This window comes from Rhinolophus ferrumequinum, chromosome 18 (genome assembly GCF_004115265.2).
Source record: "Rhinolophus ferrumequinum isolate MPI-CBG mRhiFer1 chromosome 18, mRhiFer1_v1.p, whole genome shotgun sequence".
NCBI lineage: Eukaryota > Metazoa > Chordata > Mammalia > Chiroptera > Rhinolophidae > Rhinolophus > Rhinolophus ferrumequinum.
The window spans coordinates 5,264,898-5,281,697 of NC_046301.1; the positions used below are offsets into that span (position 1 = coordinate 5,264,898).

At 39.5% G+C, this 16,800-nt stretch overlaps 1 protein-coding gene across 2 annotated transcripts; it reads right to left on the reverse strand.

Annotated features, from left to right (window-relative positions):
• Positions 1-8,351: 8,351 nt before the first annotated feature.
• Positions 8,352-12,140, reverse strand: LOC117038008 (centrin-4). 2 transcript variants are annotated; one of them, XM_033134593.1, is made up of 5 exons: positions 11,082-11,209; positions 10,618-10,764; positions 10,104-10,232; positions 9,356-9,493; positions 8,352-9,145 (listed from the first exon to the last, which is right to left on the reverse strand). In XM_033134593.1, exons 1-5 carry the CDS (start codon positions 11,139-11,141, stop codon positions 9,056-9,058), a joined length of 564 nt encoding a protein of 187 aa, XP_032990484.1. In that variant the 5' UTR covers positions 11,142-11,209; the 3' UTR covers positions 8,352-9,055. The 2 variants fall into 2 exon arrangements, with proteins under 2 accessions (XP_032990484.1, XP_032990485.1); XM_033134594.1 differs by lacking the exon at positions 11,082-11,209 and adding an exon at positions 12,011-12,140 and having other exon boundaries at positions 8,354-9,145.
• Between the last annotated feature and the right edge of the window lie 4,660 nt (positions 12,141-16,800).

Consider the following 16,800-nt stretch of genomic DNA (forward strand, 5'->3'; position numbering starts at 1 on the left):
ATTCCCTAAGTAAGAGCAACGCAGCCTTAAAAAGACATATATGTAGAGGTATTGTTTGGTACTTTTCCATTAATTTTTTAAAGGTCTTGACCTCCTAAAGAAAAATTTCTGACTAACAGGGGTTTTCCTCACCACTCAGTTCCTTCTGCTGAGTCCTACAGCGAAACGGTGATCCCATATTTGGCCCTTCAGATAGTTGCCACGGAAATGAGCGGCAAACACTTTCAGCTTTCTGGCTTCACTGTGGGATCCAGCGTAGAACACGCTTAAGCTGTCAGAGAACCTCCCTAAGTAATGTTTTACCTGATAAGTAAGAGTTTCCAGAAAAATGGTGACACATACGGGAAGGAAAGTAGATTGTTTAACTCAGTCTGAAAAAATCCCTTTTGATTCATAGACTGTCTACATGATTGAAACATAAGAAACCATCTCTTTCTCTAATCAGCCTTTTCTCTATTCAGACAAGTACTCGGGGTGGGGGGGGGCAAATGAAACTTCCCTATGTTTTCAGGAGAAGGAATCACGTTGACAGAAGGAAAATAGGGTTCCTGAGTGCTGAAGAAATGCTAAATTAGGGGCAGGCAGACACAGAGTGATGGGGGAGTGGGGGACGCCAATGCCGCTTAAACCATTTTTCAGGAAAATTAAATGTCCTATTGGAAAAACAGAAAGAAATCCCTGTGGAGGTCAAAGAACACTGGCTTTTCACAACCGCACCAAGATTGTGTGGAGCATGGGGGCCTCTACTGCGATGGACTTGAGGCTCTATTTGTATCATTTGTTCCCAGCAAGCAGGACCCGGATTCTTCTGGGAAGAACTCAAGCACTGACTCCGAATCCCGTGGCTGGCTCTGCTCCACACCACCGAGCCCTAGTGAGACGCCTTGGGCTGAGCAGGTCAGTGTTTCTCCGACTGGGATTACAGAAGAGAACAGACCAGTCCGTGCAGTGCCAACCTACAGATGAAAGAACTGATTGGCAGGAGCCCACATTTAGACAGCTACTGGGAAGAAGAAGACCCCAGCTATTGGTGGGATAGGGAAAGGAAGCTGCAATTTGAAAGACTTGTACCCTCTACCTGCCATCTGGGATTTTTAAGTTCTTCTACTTAAGAATATTCTACTAGCTAAGTACTTGTGGTGGGGTGTGTAAATTATTACAACTACCTTGGAAATCAATCTGGAAATATCTAGAAAAGTCGGAGATGCAGATCCCATGCAACCAGCAATAGACTGAATTACGTCCCCCCAAATTCCCCTGGTGAAGCCCTCATCTGACTGCCTGCAGACGGGGTCTTTAGTCGGTCATTAAGGATACATGAGGTCAGAAAGGGGAGGCTCTAACTGACAGGATAAGAAGAGGTGGAGCGATCCCTCTCCCTCTCCCCCTCTCTGCCATGTGGACATAGCTAGACGGTGACCTACAAGCCAACAAGAGAGCTCTCACAGAACTTGACGAGGCTGATCTCAGACATCCAGCTTCTAGAACTGTGAGAAAAAAAATTTCTCTGTGAGAAACCCTGTCTGCGGCAGCTCGAGCTGACCACGACAGTGGCTGTCTTAGAAAAGCTGTTATGATGAAGGAAATGTAAGGATGTTTATTATAGTGTTGTTCCTGATAGTAAAAGTATGAAAACAACTTCCTGTACAGAAATAAACTGTTTGTTCACATAACAAAATGCTATCGAGCAGTTGAATGAACAATATTAACATGTATCAGTGTAAATAAATTTCAAAAATATCATGTAAAGCAAAAATCTCAAGCTGTATAAGGGTATTTATACATGCTATCATAAAATTTGAAACACATGAAATAATAGTTTATAACTTTAGGGATACATACGTGTAGGGTAAAAGTACAGACAATTGCCTGGAAATAATACACACCAACTACTTCTGAGAAGAAAGAGGAAAATGATAGCGGAGGCAAGAGAGTAACTTGTGCTATATCTGTAATGTTTTATTTCTTAATAACAAATGGGATTTTTGCCAATCTCAGCATATTGTTTGTATCTTTTAAGTCAGGGTGGTAAATGCATGGTGCCCGACACATTATTTAGTGTAGGTTTCCTATATTTCATACATAGAAGATGTTCTCTTTTATCCTTTGGGTTTTCAGCAGTACCACAGTGCTGCTCAGACAGATGTTTTTCTTTTCCACCTTTTTATGTATGCTGCAATAAAAGGCCCAGGAAAGTTTGAGTGACTGGGCCAAAGTGTCCAGTCTGGTTCAACAGGGACTGGAGGATTAGAAACTAGTTGTCTGTCTTTTTCCACAGCGTATTCTGTCTCTGTGTTATGTTCTGTAGAGATAATGGCTCCAACTTCATCATCTAACCCCAAAATAATCCAAGTCGCGTCCAACTGGGGAAGAGCACATTTGAACCCGTCGGCCTTCCCTGTCCCCAAATCATACCTGTGGTAACGTGTTACCTGTTTTGCTTACAGGCACCAGGCCTGCTTAGGAGAGTTCAGATTTTCCACTTTTGAAAAAAAAAAAAGGATATAAGGAAACGAGATCACTGTTCTGGACGTTTTCCAAAACGATTGAGAAGTTGGCAGCGGCTTTAAAATGGAGGTTTTAATGATAATAATTAACTTTGGCTCGAAGATTTTAATTAGCACATTTATATTCTTTGTAAGATAGAGCTTTAGTACTATTCAACCTAGATGTACAGCATGAGATGTACAGTAGCCAAGATACTGAATTTCCAAGTTAATCCAAATAACTGAATTTTTGAAAAATGGATGACCTGTGGATTCGATGATATAATATCGAAACGATGGGTAGGAAATATTCAGGGACATTAAGGATGAATTTTATGCTGCAATACCTAACATATTCAGACAAAAATAAGCCTGTTTAACACGTGCTTTTTATCATGTTTTACATAGTGGGGGTACGGAATTTGACTGCATTAATTAAGTAGTGTCAACCATTTCAGACACCTGATGAAATTCTTTAACCTACATTTCATGAAAAATAAATAAAAGCACTTCAAGGAGAAGAACTGAATTTATTTTGAGGAATAACAAAATATGATTTATGCACGATTTCATACTATGTATTTATCAAAACTACACAGTTTAGGGGAGGTGGTATTATTCTCACACAATGACTGGCAAACATGTGTGTGCGTGAACACACACAAACCCACACACCATGCTTGGCCAGACTTAGGTAAGAAAATGGTCTTTCCTCTTGCTCAGATCAGACTGCTGTCTTTTTTCATTACCTGGATTCTGCTGATTCTCTATAGTCTGTCCCAAAATTGCTTCCATCATCAGAGCCCTTAACTCTATTTGCAAAAGACAAAACAAAACAACTCAGCCATCTGCTCATCTGATTGTTCAAAATTCATTTTAAATCCTATCTGAATAAGCAGTATTCCTAGAATGTTCTCTTCTTTCAACATGCCTGACAAAACATTTGTGTCCTCTGGTCCTCTGGCCTCGCGCCTCTATGACATTCCCCTATTGGGTTGATGGAAAGAATGTTTTAACTCCAGTCCTTTGAACAGGAAGGGTGCCTTTTTGATTTGGTTAGCAGTGAAAGCTTGAACGCCATGACTCTTTATCATTGAACACTCCTCAGCACACGGCAGTTCATGGGTGTTTAATAAGTGAAAGTGTGGGGTCGCTACAAGGCATTTATAGTTGTTTTTCTTACTTCAGAATTTTATGTGGTTTGATATTTGATTTATTCCCAATATATTTCCAAGAGAAGTAAAAGGTACTTATATGTTTCTAATAAAAAAGAAAGAATGGGATATAGTATATTTTTTTCATTAGTTTAAAATTCATTTAAAGGACTTTAGCCAGAACATAATTTATTTTGACTATGGGTATTTGTTTATGTACAGTTAATTCTTTTGTTTACGTCACTTTTCCCCAAACTGAGTCTATAGAACTGTGTTATTGACACTTTTGTTAAGTGGGAAGGAAAAGAAGTGTTGTGTTCTCAACACAAATGGTATATTTGGGGCTAGAACAAATTAAAGAAGTTTCATTTTTGAAGACCTCAGAGCCCATATGTGACTATTATAGAACAGGCGGTGCTGAAGTATACAGTGTAACCAACACCCTTCCTTCCTTTTTAATGTTGTAGTGTAGAATGCTTATTAATATTACTTGGACTCAATATTTATCAGTATTTAAGCAGATTATATAAACTTGGACTTACATTTCTAATTCATTTTTACACATATGTTATCTTCCTAACCTAGTTTTTAAATGCAGTTGAATTTTTTACTTCTTTTATTGAAATTATAAAATTTATGTTCATAAAAATTCACCTAGGCATGGTGAGTAAGAAGCAAACATCTTCACCCTCTCCCAATTCACACCTTCCTCCCCCAGAAGTCACCATTGTCACCAGTTTAGGGAGTCTCTTTTCAGAGTCATTTTTATATGAAGCAATTGAATTCTTACCTCTTCTAATCAGAGGAAAATGTCAAACATCTGCAACATTGGATTGGAGAGGAAAATATCTTTAAAAAATATTCAAGTAATATATTTTTCCCTCATAATTCCATGGCTTATATTTTGAATAGTGTCAGATAGGTTTTAAGTGAAAATCTTGACTTTTCATTAACATAAGTATTAGCTACCAAGGGAGTTACAGAATAATACAATTTCTATAAAATTTTCCCAAATTATGCTTGATAAATTACATCTTTAACTTTGATCTTTCTTTAAATCCTTCGACTAATTTATGCAATCTATCAAAATAAGCATAAAACAAACCGCACCTCACTCATCAAACTGAGACAAGACCTCGACGCCCTCTAGTGGCGTGACCTCCACGCTCCATCATGTATGACCAACCTGCTGATTTCAGTGGGTAAGATGAAATGATAGGAGCTCTTAATGTTACAATTGTACTTCCTCTTTCATACATTGAACAAATACTTAAACTTGTACTTAAAATTGGTTAAAATGAATCATCACCAAGAAAGCAACGGAAAGTGACTTGGGGGGCAATGCCCATATGTGAATTGTCAAATAATAACTTGTATCACTATAATCAGAGGATGCTCTGATCTTCCCAGTTATTTGCTTGTCTTGACTGCCAACTCTTGGCCACATTATGACTCTCTACTACTATTGACTTTACAAAGACTCAAATCTATTCTTTCATTTAAAAAAGTTATCTTTTTCTTTGATTTCACTTCTCCAGATTTATCCCTTACTTATGTGTGACTTCACTCACTTTTCCGAGCAACAAAAACAACCACCGGATTCACTTTTCTGCCTCTCTCTGTTTGAGAATACGAGGGGTCGCCTCTCCCGTGTAAAGGTAACACCTGACAAGGGGTGACGAGCGTAGCCACGCAGAGTGGCCCAGAGCCGAGGGTGGGGCCAGCAGGCCTGGCTCAGAGTCCACCTGCGCCATTTACTGTCCCTGCGATGGTGAGCTCGTCACTTCACCCGTCTGTATCTTTCCGCATCCGTAAGGTCAGAATGACGATAATGGTCGCAGTAAGCACAGGACTCGAATCAGAAACGCCGGAGGGAGGAGGGAGAGCAGTGCCTCTCACACAGTGCGTACTCGGTGACTGTACTTAACACGTTGCTATTTCATCAGAGTCCTGTGAATAGACCAAGAACGCAGGAATGAAAGCTTTGAATCGAACCTCTCTTTGCCAAACCAGATGCAGCTATTCGGTGTCAGGCCCTCTCCACCTCTTGCTTTAATGATTGCAATCGCCTCCCCACTGGCCTTACAGCCAGCAGCCCACCCCGCACCCCCGCACCCCAATTCCAATTCACTCTCGTCAGTCGGGTTTATTTTCCTCAAAATAATGTTTGCATTTCTGGTTCAAGATATGAGGAACTAATCTTCCTGATGAAAACAACCATAAAAGCGAATATATGAAACCACGACTGCGTGAAAGAACTGGAAGCACCCAGTTCGGGCAGGACTGGAAAGCAGAGGCTGGGAGGACAGTGCTGGAGGGGCGCCCCACACCCACTTCATCTTTTCTCTGAGGGCAGTTTCCAGTTCACAACACAGGAGAAAGAGGTCTCAGCAGAAAGGCAGGAATCTGTTGGGCTGAGGAGAAACGTTGGAATTTGGGGGCTGCCAAAGTGCCTAGAACTTGAGAGGAAAATTTACGGAGAGCAGGGATTCAAGGTGAAGTGAAATGAAAAAAAAATCGTCTAAATCCCCTCCTCCCTCCATCACTGGCTATCTCCTGCATTACAGGTGCTAAGGGTGAGACTCCAAAAGGCCCCCGCAGAAAACAGCATCTGAGAGAACACAGAGCTGAGCAAAAGCTGAGTTAGGTAGCTGTGCAGTGCTGCAAAGACTGAAATTAGAGTTCAGGGTGAGACTAACCCGCACTGGGGACTCAGGACATTTCCTGGGCTTTCTGTCAAGACACAGCCATAGTATGTCCTGGGAGTGAGGCCTCCTTTTCTCCACATTCTCCCTAAAATGTCTTGTCTTGGTAACAGCTGTTCACACAGGTGTGAGGTCATATCTCATTGTGCTTTTGATTTGCATTTCCCTAATAGCTAGTGATGTTGAGTATCTTTTCCCGTACCTGTTAGTCATCTGTATGTCTTCCTTGGGAAAATGTCTATTCAGGTCTTCTGCCCATTTTTTAATTGGATTGTTTTGTTTTTTTCCCTCAGGTGGGGCCACTAAAGTTACATTTTCTATAAGTCGTGTGAGAATACTGTTGAAAGACAAATCACTGCCATCTTACTGTTGCATAGTTTGAACATCTGTAGAAATCATTGCATGAAGTAAACTCTTTAAAATTGAAATGCTGAATCATAATCAAAATCAAAAAACAACAGAAAAGTGCATGTAACACACATATGACAAAGATTAATTTCCTTTGTATATAAAGAGCTCTTACAAATCAATCCATTTTTTAAACCCAATAGAAAATGAGGCAAAGGACGTGGATAGACAATACACAGAAAAGAAAACATAGATCCTGAACAAGAAAAGACAAAGCCTCTCATAAGAGAAATGAACATTAAAACTACAATGAGATATTACCTGCAACTTGTCAGATTGGTAGAAGTCAAAAGTTTGGTAATAATTTGTGAAAGAATAGGCATTTCATATACTGTTGGGAATGTAATTTGGCAAAACTTTAAAAGGCAATTATCAGAATAAAAATGTTTAAATTAAAATGTATATAGTTTTTGTGGGGCCAGAGTCCCAGAGAGCAGTTTCCCGGCTCTTGGCCTCATGTGGAAAGGTGCTGGTTCGGGTAGTAGATGGCCATCAGCTGTGACTAGTTGGCCATCAGCTGTTACTGGTTAGCCATTAGCCACTGAGGTAACTGCCGTGGCTGAGGCTTGAATGGGAAAGAGCCTTTTATTTAGAACTCTTTGAAGTTGGTGTGTGTTTTTAAATGTATTGCCCTCTTACAAATAGAAATCTTTTAACAACTTAAAGGCCATAATTTCCACAGATGATGCATGTTTAGTAGGTATAGTTTTCTTTAGTCTTGGAGGAAATACTACATAATTAGGAATTAAAGATATTGTGAAATACTTAACAATGTTCTGAGCACATGCCATTCTAGCTTCAGTCAAATAACAAAACCTCGCTAGTGCTGATAAAAGAAAAGCTTCAGTCTTTGTTTCAGTTGAACTAAACATGAACCCAGTAGGGCAATTAAAGTTATGTTTTCTACAATCCATTTTTGCTCCAAAGACCATCACTTGGGTTTAGGAAGAACTTGTGTCCAGCAAGTGGTATCTGTTGTCTGTTATCAGGAACAGCCTGAATGCCTCTGCTTATGCATCTTAGTACCAGAGCTGCCAAGGAAAACACAATGCAGCCAAGGACTCAATAGAACAGTGCATCCCTCACATAGAGGAGTCAGAGCAAGATCAGCTTCAGTAGTGAGTGTTGGTTTCTCGTGTTCCCTTCCAGGTTCCTTCCAGAAGCCCACAAGGGGCAATTGCCCGCCTGTTGTGCAGCAGGGGGACCCCATCCTTCCCCTGAAGGGGACAGATATAGCAGTGGGGGTGGCCAGGTGCCATATGACACATGCATAAGCAGAACAAGTACATTGAGTGTGAAACAGGGAGAGAGTCTCAGACAAGGTGAGAAGTGCAGCACAAGCTGTGAGGATGCTATCTCTTGGTAAGGATGTGTACCAAGCCCAGAGTCCATTCTTCTGTGGCCCAATGGGGGTCAAAAGACTGTCTGCAGGAGACTGCCTTTCCCAACAGATTGGCTCTTTCATAGAAAACAAAGTTAAATTACAAGAGTCATAGAATTAAATGATTTAGAACATATACTTATCCCGAGAGGTTTTATCCATAGGGAAGCAGCCGAATGAAGAGTCAGGATACAAGAATTAAAATCCTTGTTTTATTTAGTATCTATGAGCAATTGAGCAGTTTTTAAATTTAACTTCTCTGAACTTTCATTTTCTCACATGTAGTCAGATGGAGCTAATACTACCAGCTTCCAAGTTGTAATATATTAACTGAGATAACAGGTAAAATTCCTAGCACTTGTCCTAGGATATTAGTACTAAATAAATGCTAACTTATAAGGTAAAACTTACAGGGAAAGCTGGGTTATACAAGTGCTGTTTTGATGTTCTTTATAGGAAGAAAATTAGCAAATAACGTAGTTGCCAGACAGTTTTATTTAATACTTTACATATTTGAATAACTTAAGAAAAAGCAAATGCTCATCTGTTTTTAAAGAGTTGCACAAAAGGAAAATAATAGGGAAAGTATGGCTTGTTTACCAAATAGATTTGTATGTGGGGCCAATTTCATTAAACTTTTAAAAATTGTAAGTTTTTGGACCATGGGCTCTAAAAATAATAGCAGTTGGAATTAATACTGTTCTAGGATTCATGGTTCAAGGAAATCATTACATTTTCTTTGTTTCTTGATGCTGTAGATTTAACAACACGTTGGTAGAAATATATAACTTCTCACATGGATTAGATATCAAGAGACCAATTTGTGCATATAAACTGAAAATTGAAAATGAATATTCAGATATTATGGAACTGTATAACAAGTACAAATTTGTTAACTTCCAGAAGGAACCAAAAACAGTATTAATAAAGACTGGTCTTTTGCATCATTCTCAAAAATTCTTCCTCATTTATTTCTCCATCCCTATCACGATCAGCTTCATCAAGCATTTCCTGTAAAACAAAATGCAAATATGATATATAAAAATCTATTAAAAATGAATAATTTGACATAAATGAATATTCAAATATATACTCGAAACAATTTTATTTTAAATGTACTTATGAATACAACTAAAGTAAGAATATAAATTACAATATATAAAAATTATAATTGTATATAATCACATAAGTAAATTAGTTATAAAAATAAGTGAAATCTACCTGAAGCTCATCATCTGTTAAATTTTCTCCTAGTTCCTTAGCAACCTTCTTGACATTGTTTAATGTTATACTTCCAGTGTTGTCATCATCAAATAACTTGAAAGCCTTCAGTATTTCTTCCTTTTCATCTTTTTCACTCTTTAAAAGCAGAAACAACTAATGTCATTAGTCTTTCATTTATTTCTCCTACCAAGCTGGACTTAACAGGCCTTTGCATAGAGCAAAAGTGTACCAGGTTGCTGACGTCTGACTTCACTTACTGCTCTTTTAAAATTATGCCAGTGCGCTCATATCTACTCTTAAGGTATTTAAACTCAGGTTTTATTGAAGTGGAAAAGGCACGGGATGGTGAAGAGGATGTATTTCTTATTGACACCAATAATTGAGATCCATTACTAAAAGTGTAAGCTCCAAGAGAGCAGGGAGGTTGTCTCAATGTTCCTAAGAACAGTGCCTTGCAAAAATAGGCACTGAGTGAAGGTTTGCGGGTTTCAAACGCTGGCCTTTTTTCTCTCTCCAGCCATGTGTCCTATTACGGTATTTCCTAACAAAAACCTCTTCTCCATGCTGGCAGTCTTCATTACTACCTGGAAAACATCTTTCATCCTGCTGTTCCTACTGTCTAAAGCCCACCCATCTTTAAAGACCTAGTTCCAATTCTTTGTCTGTGAAACCTGTCATTGTTCCAGCCAAAAAATGGAGAAGGCTGTTGCTTGTATTTCTTTGAAAAACAGAATCATTACTGTACCATTTTTACACTCATTATGGCAAAAAAGTCTTCAAAACTGATGGTGCCAGTTCTTTCTTTGTCAATTGCAGCTATCATTTTTTTAATTTCTTCTTTCTTTGGTTCAAATCCTAAGGCCTGCATTGCAATCTGAAATAGAAAGCAAATAAATTATAATATGCCATGATCTCATTACTAGCTTTCAAATTACCTATTAATAACTAGATTTTTTTTTTTTTTTTTTTTTACTATGGACTTGGTATAAACCTAGACAGTCAGGTCAGCAGGCTTTCCAATCTTATTATATCATAGAATATCTCACTGTCACACCCTGGGCTTTGGCCAATTCATTGACAAAACAAGAATAAAATACTTAACAACATATTGTTTTGTCCATGCAAAGCAGGTGTCTGCATGAAAGGGACTTTATAAGTCCCTTCAAGCTTTCAGAAGGCTACTGTTAAAGATTTAAAGATTGCCACAATTAAATGATATGGTTTTAAAAATGTTCTTGAATTAGAAGTAATTTCAGAACCTTCAATTCTTTCACATCTATGGTTCCAGACCCATCAACATCGAATAAGTCAAAGGCCTTTTTAATTTCTTGTTTTTGGGTTTCATTCAATTCAATTTTTGCTGCTCGTTTCTTCCATTGGTCTGATTTTGTGCAGTTGTTGGATGCCTGTAATAAACACACAGCCGGTGAAAGAGAAACTATGTGACTGGAAAAGTTACCAGAACCAGAATAACTGATGAAGAACTAATTAAATACAATAAGCATATTCAAATACTTTTCCCTACTATATAATGAACCTTGACAATTTCCCCATTTTCCTTTGCTAACATTTGTGCTTTTAGTTGTTAATATCTTAGTGGAAAGCCTAGTTCTTTGTTACTAACTGGGTTTTTCCTTCGAATTTGTCCCTTCTGAGAGGGAGAAGAGCCAAAGGAAGGCATGCTAGAACAGTAGATGTTATATCAGAATACAGTCGGACTTACTGGGTATATCTGAAAAGCGATGTTAAAGGCAGCTTTCATTATGCCTAAAAGTCTCATCATAAAATTGGTTTATTTCGTGGAATATGCTTAATTGTAACATAATGTCCTTTCCCACCTTCTAGCATACTTTTCTACACTGCCAAGACTGAGAAATGGAAAAAAAAAAACACCATGAAAATTAATAAATAAATAAAAACCATTTTCCTGGTGAAAAACTACTTCAGGGATCCGAGTAAAAATAAATGTTGCGTCCATCATCAGTACCCAGGGAAGGTGGAGGTCATCTTCCTGCTATTTGCTTTTCTGCTGGCAAGCGAGGTCACAGTTACGTCTGTAGCCACATTTGGGTATCTCGTCCCCAGCTTCGGGGCAAGAAGCAGTGGTGGCAGAGACAACAACTGGACTTGGTGTTCCTGTGTCTCTAGTCGCCAGCTTCGTGCGCTCAGCGTTAGTTGTGGTCGCGGCCGATTCTTGATCCCTGGACTGCAGGCACACTGGTGTGGCAACCTTCAGAATCCTCACCTTCCCAACAGGGGCAGAACTTTAGGTCCCCCTGGCCTGGCCAGACAGTGTTTGAGTTCAGGATGTCTTTCCCAGGCCATCCAACAGTGGTTAGCATGTTATTCTTGTATTCATTTCCTTTCTGGCTAAAGAGTGGTTTCTGTTCTGGACCCATCACCTATCGTAGACTGTTGGGGTCAGCGGTTGATGGGGTTGATGAGGGAAAAGATGAATGGGACAACTGCTCTTCTGTCCCGAGAACCGCGGGCACTGCGCTTCTATTTGGCGATGAGAGGAGGGGTTACTAATGACGCTCGAGGATCATAAAAAGGAGGCGAATAACATTTCATGAACTAATCAAAATTCCTTCCTTGCTCCGGGACGGCCCCAGGCCCAGCCCCAACAGGATGTCACAGCTGCGCACTCACCATGTCGCCCACCGGCGTCCTCAGCCGGGAGCCCAGGTCCTCACCCGCTCGCTGCGCAGCCCTACAGTAGCCTGCACCGGTAGGTAGTCGTTGCTAAGGCCGCTCTCTCGGACCTCATGCAGACCCGCCCACCCTCCGATTGACAGTCATTTCACCCAATGGTCAGAAAAAAAGTCTCTTGAGGCCAGCCCCTCTCTCTACTCTCTACCAATAGCGCGACACTTTACCTTTCGCGGCCACGGTAAGGCGGAAGTTTTCGTCTGGTTTCTTAGCGACCAGGCCCAGCGGACATGCGCAGAATGCGGTCGGGGGAGGGGGTGAAGCGTCTTCGCTTGAGCTCTTCTGCGTGCGGGTGTCTCCTAGAACGCGTCTGAAGGTGGAAAGCTAGGACTGGAGCCCCCGGTGGGGCTGGAGAAAAGAGCGAAGTTAGTTAGCGGGGTGCTTCCGGTGACTGTTAAGTCTTTGGTGGAGACGTGGGGAGCCTTTGTTTGCTTTTCTGACCGATTCGCTCCGGGAAAGGGTGAGAATCGAGGGCCTGGTGGGCCTGGGTGAATTGGTCCAGCTGTGGTGAAACGTCCGGCGGGATTACCAGTGGTGGAGGGGGCGCGTTGCTGGGGCAGCTTCCACAGTGCTTGGGGCCTGGCCTTTCGCCACTTGTCTCCTCCAGGGGTTGGCAACATTTGGGGGCACGCGGTGCGGTTGCAAGGAAGTGGGTATGGGGGCAGGGTGGGTCTTGGGATGCTCTTGAAGCCTCACTACATAGGACAGAAAAGTTTTTACCAGGGTTGTAGCTTGCATTTGCCAGGTAGGACTTTGGCCCCACCCATAGTCGCTATCAGACATCAACCCCCACCCTCTCCCCCAGCCATTCCGTTGACTGAATCCCAAGACCTCGCCAACTGCCCAACCACATCCAGCCTAAATCCACACACTTGATTTGGACACAGGTAGCCTGATAAGCCAGCTGACCCTGTAACTGCCCGGATTTAGACGCCCATATAACTGCTGTAAACCAAAGCAAGTTCTTGTCCAGAGGACCAAACTTGCTGGTTCTGCCCATCCCAGAATCTGGTCAGGGACCAGCTGAAGGGTAGGGGAGAAGGACTGAAGAGGACCTCTGACTTCTTGGTGGAAAGAGGTGATGTCTTTTAAAACTTAAAAGTTTTCTTTTTCCATTTTCAAAGGTTTGTTGCTGACTCGTCAATACAGTAAATATGGTTTAAACTTAAAACTTGTTTAATGCTTTCTATGTGCCATGTACTATGCCATCTATTTGGTGAGTTTGGAAGGAACTAAGTATAAAGATGAATAAAAGCAAGGAACGCACAAATAGTGAGACATAAATTAGACATAAATACAGTGTTTGTAATTCAGGGTGCTAAGCGCTTTAAGATGTGTGTAGAAAGTGCTTGGGGAGCACAGAAGACACTAGTCCCCCCTGGGCATTGGAGAGGGCTGTTTCAAAAATGTGGGATTTGCCTTGGAACTTGAAAGACATATAGCATTTACCAAGGGGAAGAAAGGAAGGGTGGAGTTATCTAAATCAGAGTATAGCATGTGCAAAAGTGAAAATAAATGTAAGTTTTAGTGTGGCAAGATCATGGGTTTATAAGGAAAGGCGGAAAATGAGTCTTACAGATTAGATTGAGGTCAGATTATAGGACACCAAGATAGAGCTAGGGAGTAAGGACTTTACTTCCTAAGGTAAATATATGTTTTTAGGCAGTGATCTTTTAGGTTAGTACATTTCTTTTTTTTTTTTTTTTTTGTAATAAAAGGTAGATTTTATTTATGAGCCTTTATTTTGGTTCTATAAAGTTTTCTGACTTCTCAGCATGGTTATATTTGGTAATGTCTTATTAGTTTATGTGTACTTTCTCAAGTTCTAAGACAAGAACTATGCAAACTGTACCCAGAAAAGTTCTTTTTTTTTTTTAATTATTAGTTTCAGGTGCACAAAACAAAGTAATAGACGTTTATCATTTATATCCCTCACTCTGTGTCAACCCTCCTCCCCCATCCACTATCCCTCTGATATCACACACAGCCATTACATTTCCACTGTCTCTATTCCTAGTGCTGTACTCCACTTCTTGTAAGTATATATATATATATGTGTGTGTGTGTATATATATACATATATATATATATATATATATAGACTATATATATATAAACTTGTAGTTGACATTCATTATTGTTCAGCTTCAGCTTCAGGTGTACAGTGCAGTGATCAGGCATCTACATCTTCCCTGAGATGGTCTCCCTAATGAGACAAGTGTCCATCGGATACCCTACAAAATCTTCACAACATTATTGATTACATTCCCCAAATTAACTTTCGTAACCCGTGACAATCTTGTGGTTACTGACTGCTTTTTAATCCCCTCACCTTCCCCCTTATCCCCGCCACCCCGCCCATCTAGCAACCCTCAGTTTTTCCTCTATGTCTGTTTCTGATTAGTTCATTCACTTATTCTCTTCTTTAGATTCCACATATAAGTGAGATCATATGGTATTTGTCTTTGTCATATGGTATTTGTTATTTCACGTAACATAATGTTCTCTAGGTCCATCCATGTTGTTGCAAATGGTAAGATTTCTTTCTTCTTTATGGCTGCGTAGTACTCCATTGTATAAATGAACCACAGTTTCTTAATCCAGTCGTCTACCGATGGGCATTTCAGTTGTTTCCATGTCTTGGCTATTGTGTATAGTGCTGCAATAAACATAGGAGTGCATAAATTTTTTTGAATTAGAGTTTTGGATTTCTCCGGATAGATACCTACGAATGGAATTACTGGATCATAAGGTAGTTCCATTTTCAGATTTTTGAGATACCTCTATACTGTTTTCCATAGCGGCTGCACCAATTTGCAATCCTACCAACAGTACACAAGTGTTCCCTTTTCTCCACATCCTTGCCAGCACTTGTTGTTTGTTGATTTATTGATGATAGCCATTTTGACTGTGGTGAGGTGGTATCTCATTGTGGTTTTTATTTGCATTTCTCTGATGGTTAATGAAGTTGAGCATTTTTTCATATGTCTGTTTGCCATCTGTATGTCCTTTTTAGAAAAATATCTTTTCATGTCCTCTGCCCATTTTTTAATTGGGTTGTTTGTTTTTTTGGAACTGAGTTGAGTGAGTTTTTTATAAATTTGTGATATTAACCCTTTATCGGATATGTCATTGGCAAATATCTTTTCCCATTTAGTAGGATCCTTTTTTGTTTTATTGATGGTTTCCTTTGCTGTGAAAAAACTTTTCAGTTTGATGTAATCTCACATGTTTATTTTTTCTCTTCCTGGTACTCCGGGTAATGTCTGTAAAGTTTCTTCCTATATTTTCTTTTAGGAATTTTATGGTTTCAGATTTTACATTTAAGTCTTTAAGCCATTTTGAATTTATTTTTGTATATGGTGTAAGGAGGTGGTCCAGCTTCATTTTTTTTGCATGTGTCTGTCCAGGTTTCCCAGCACCATTTATTGAATAGACTGTCTTTACCCCACCGTACATTCTTGCTTCCATTGTTGTAGATTAAATGGTCATATAGGCATGGATTTATTTCTGGGCTCTCTATTCTGTTCCATTGATCTATGTGTCTGTTTTTATGCCAGTACCATGCTATTTTGATTATTGTTGCCCTGTAGAATAATTTGATGTCAGGTATCGTTATACCTCCCACTTTGTTCTTATTTCTCAAGATTGCTGAGGCTATCTGGGGTCTTTTATGGTTCCATATAGATGTTAGGATTATATGTTCTATTTCTGTGAAAAACGTCGTTGGTAGTTTGATAGGAATTGCGTTGAATATGTATATTGCCTTGGGCAGTATGGACATTTTAATGATATTAATTCTTCCTATCCATGAATATGGTATGTGTTTCCATCCATTTGTGTCTTCTTTCATTTCTTTCTTCAGTGTCTTATAATTTTCTGAGTACAGATCTTTTACTTCTTTGGTTAAATTTAATCCCAGGTATTTTATAGTCTTTGACGCAATTGTAAATGGGATTGTTTTTTTAATTTCTCCTTCTGATGTTTTATTATTGGTATATACAAATGCAACTGATTTCTGAATATTAATTTTGTATCCTACTACTTTACTAAATTCATCTATCAGCTCTAATAGTTTCTTGGTGGGGTCTTTAAGGTTCTCTATATATAGTATCATGTCATCTGCATGTAATGACAAGTTTACTTCCTCCTTACCAATTTGGATGCCTTTTATTTCTTTTTCTTGTCTGATTGCTGTGGCTAGAACTTCCAGCACTATGTTGAATAGAAGTGGAGAAAGTGGGCAACCTTGCCTTGTTCCTGATCTTAAGGAGAATACTTTTAGCTTTTTCCCATTGAGTATGATGTTAGCTGTGGGTTTATCATACATGGCCTTTATTATATTGAGATATGATTCCTCTATTCCCACTTTCTTAAGGGTGCTTATCATAAATGGCTGCTGGATTTTGTCAAATGCTTTTTCTGCATATATTGATATGATCATGTGATTTTTATTTTTCATTTTGTTAATGTGGTGTATCACATTAATTGATTTGCGGATGTTGAACCACCCTTGCATACCAGGGATGAATCCCACTTGATCATGGTATATGATCTTTTTAATGTATTGCTGAATTCTGTTCACTACTATTTTGTTGAGGATTTTAGCATCTATGTTCATTAGAGATATCAGCCTGTAGTTTTGTTTTTTTGTGGTGTCTTTGTCTGATTTTGGGATCAGCGTGATTGTCACCTTGTAAAAAGTGTTTGGGAGCCTTCCCTCCTTCTGG

Excerpts from the sequence above, each read along its gene's own strand:
- LOC117038008 (XM_033134593.1), bottom strand. The coding sequence starts at position 11,141 with ATGATGAGACTTTTAGGCATAATGAAAGCTGCCTTTAACATCGCTTTT. Across the intron at positions 10,765-11,081 it reads TCGCTTTTCAGATATACCCA|GCATCCAACAACTGCACAAA; the intron begins GTAAGTCCGACT and ends TGTTTATTACAG. Across the intron at positions 9,494-10,103 it reads CCATAATGAGTGTAAAAATG|AGTGAAAAAGATGAAAAGGA; the intron begins GTACAGTAATGA and ends CTGCTTTTAAAG.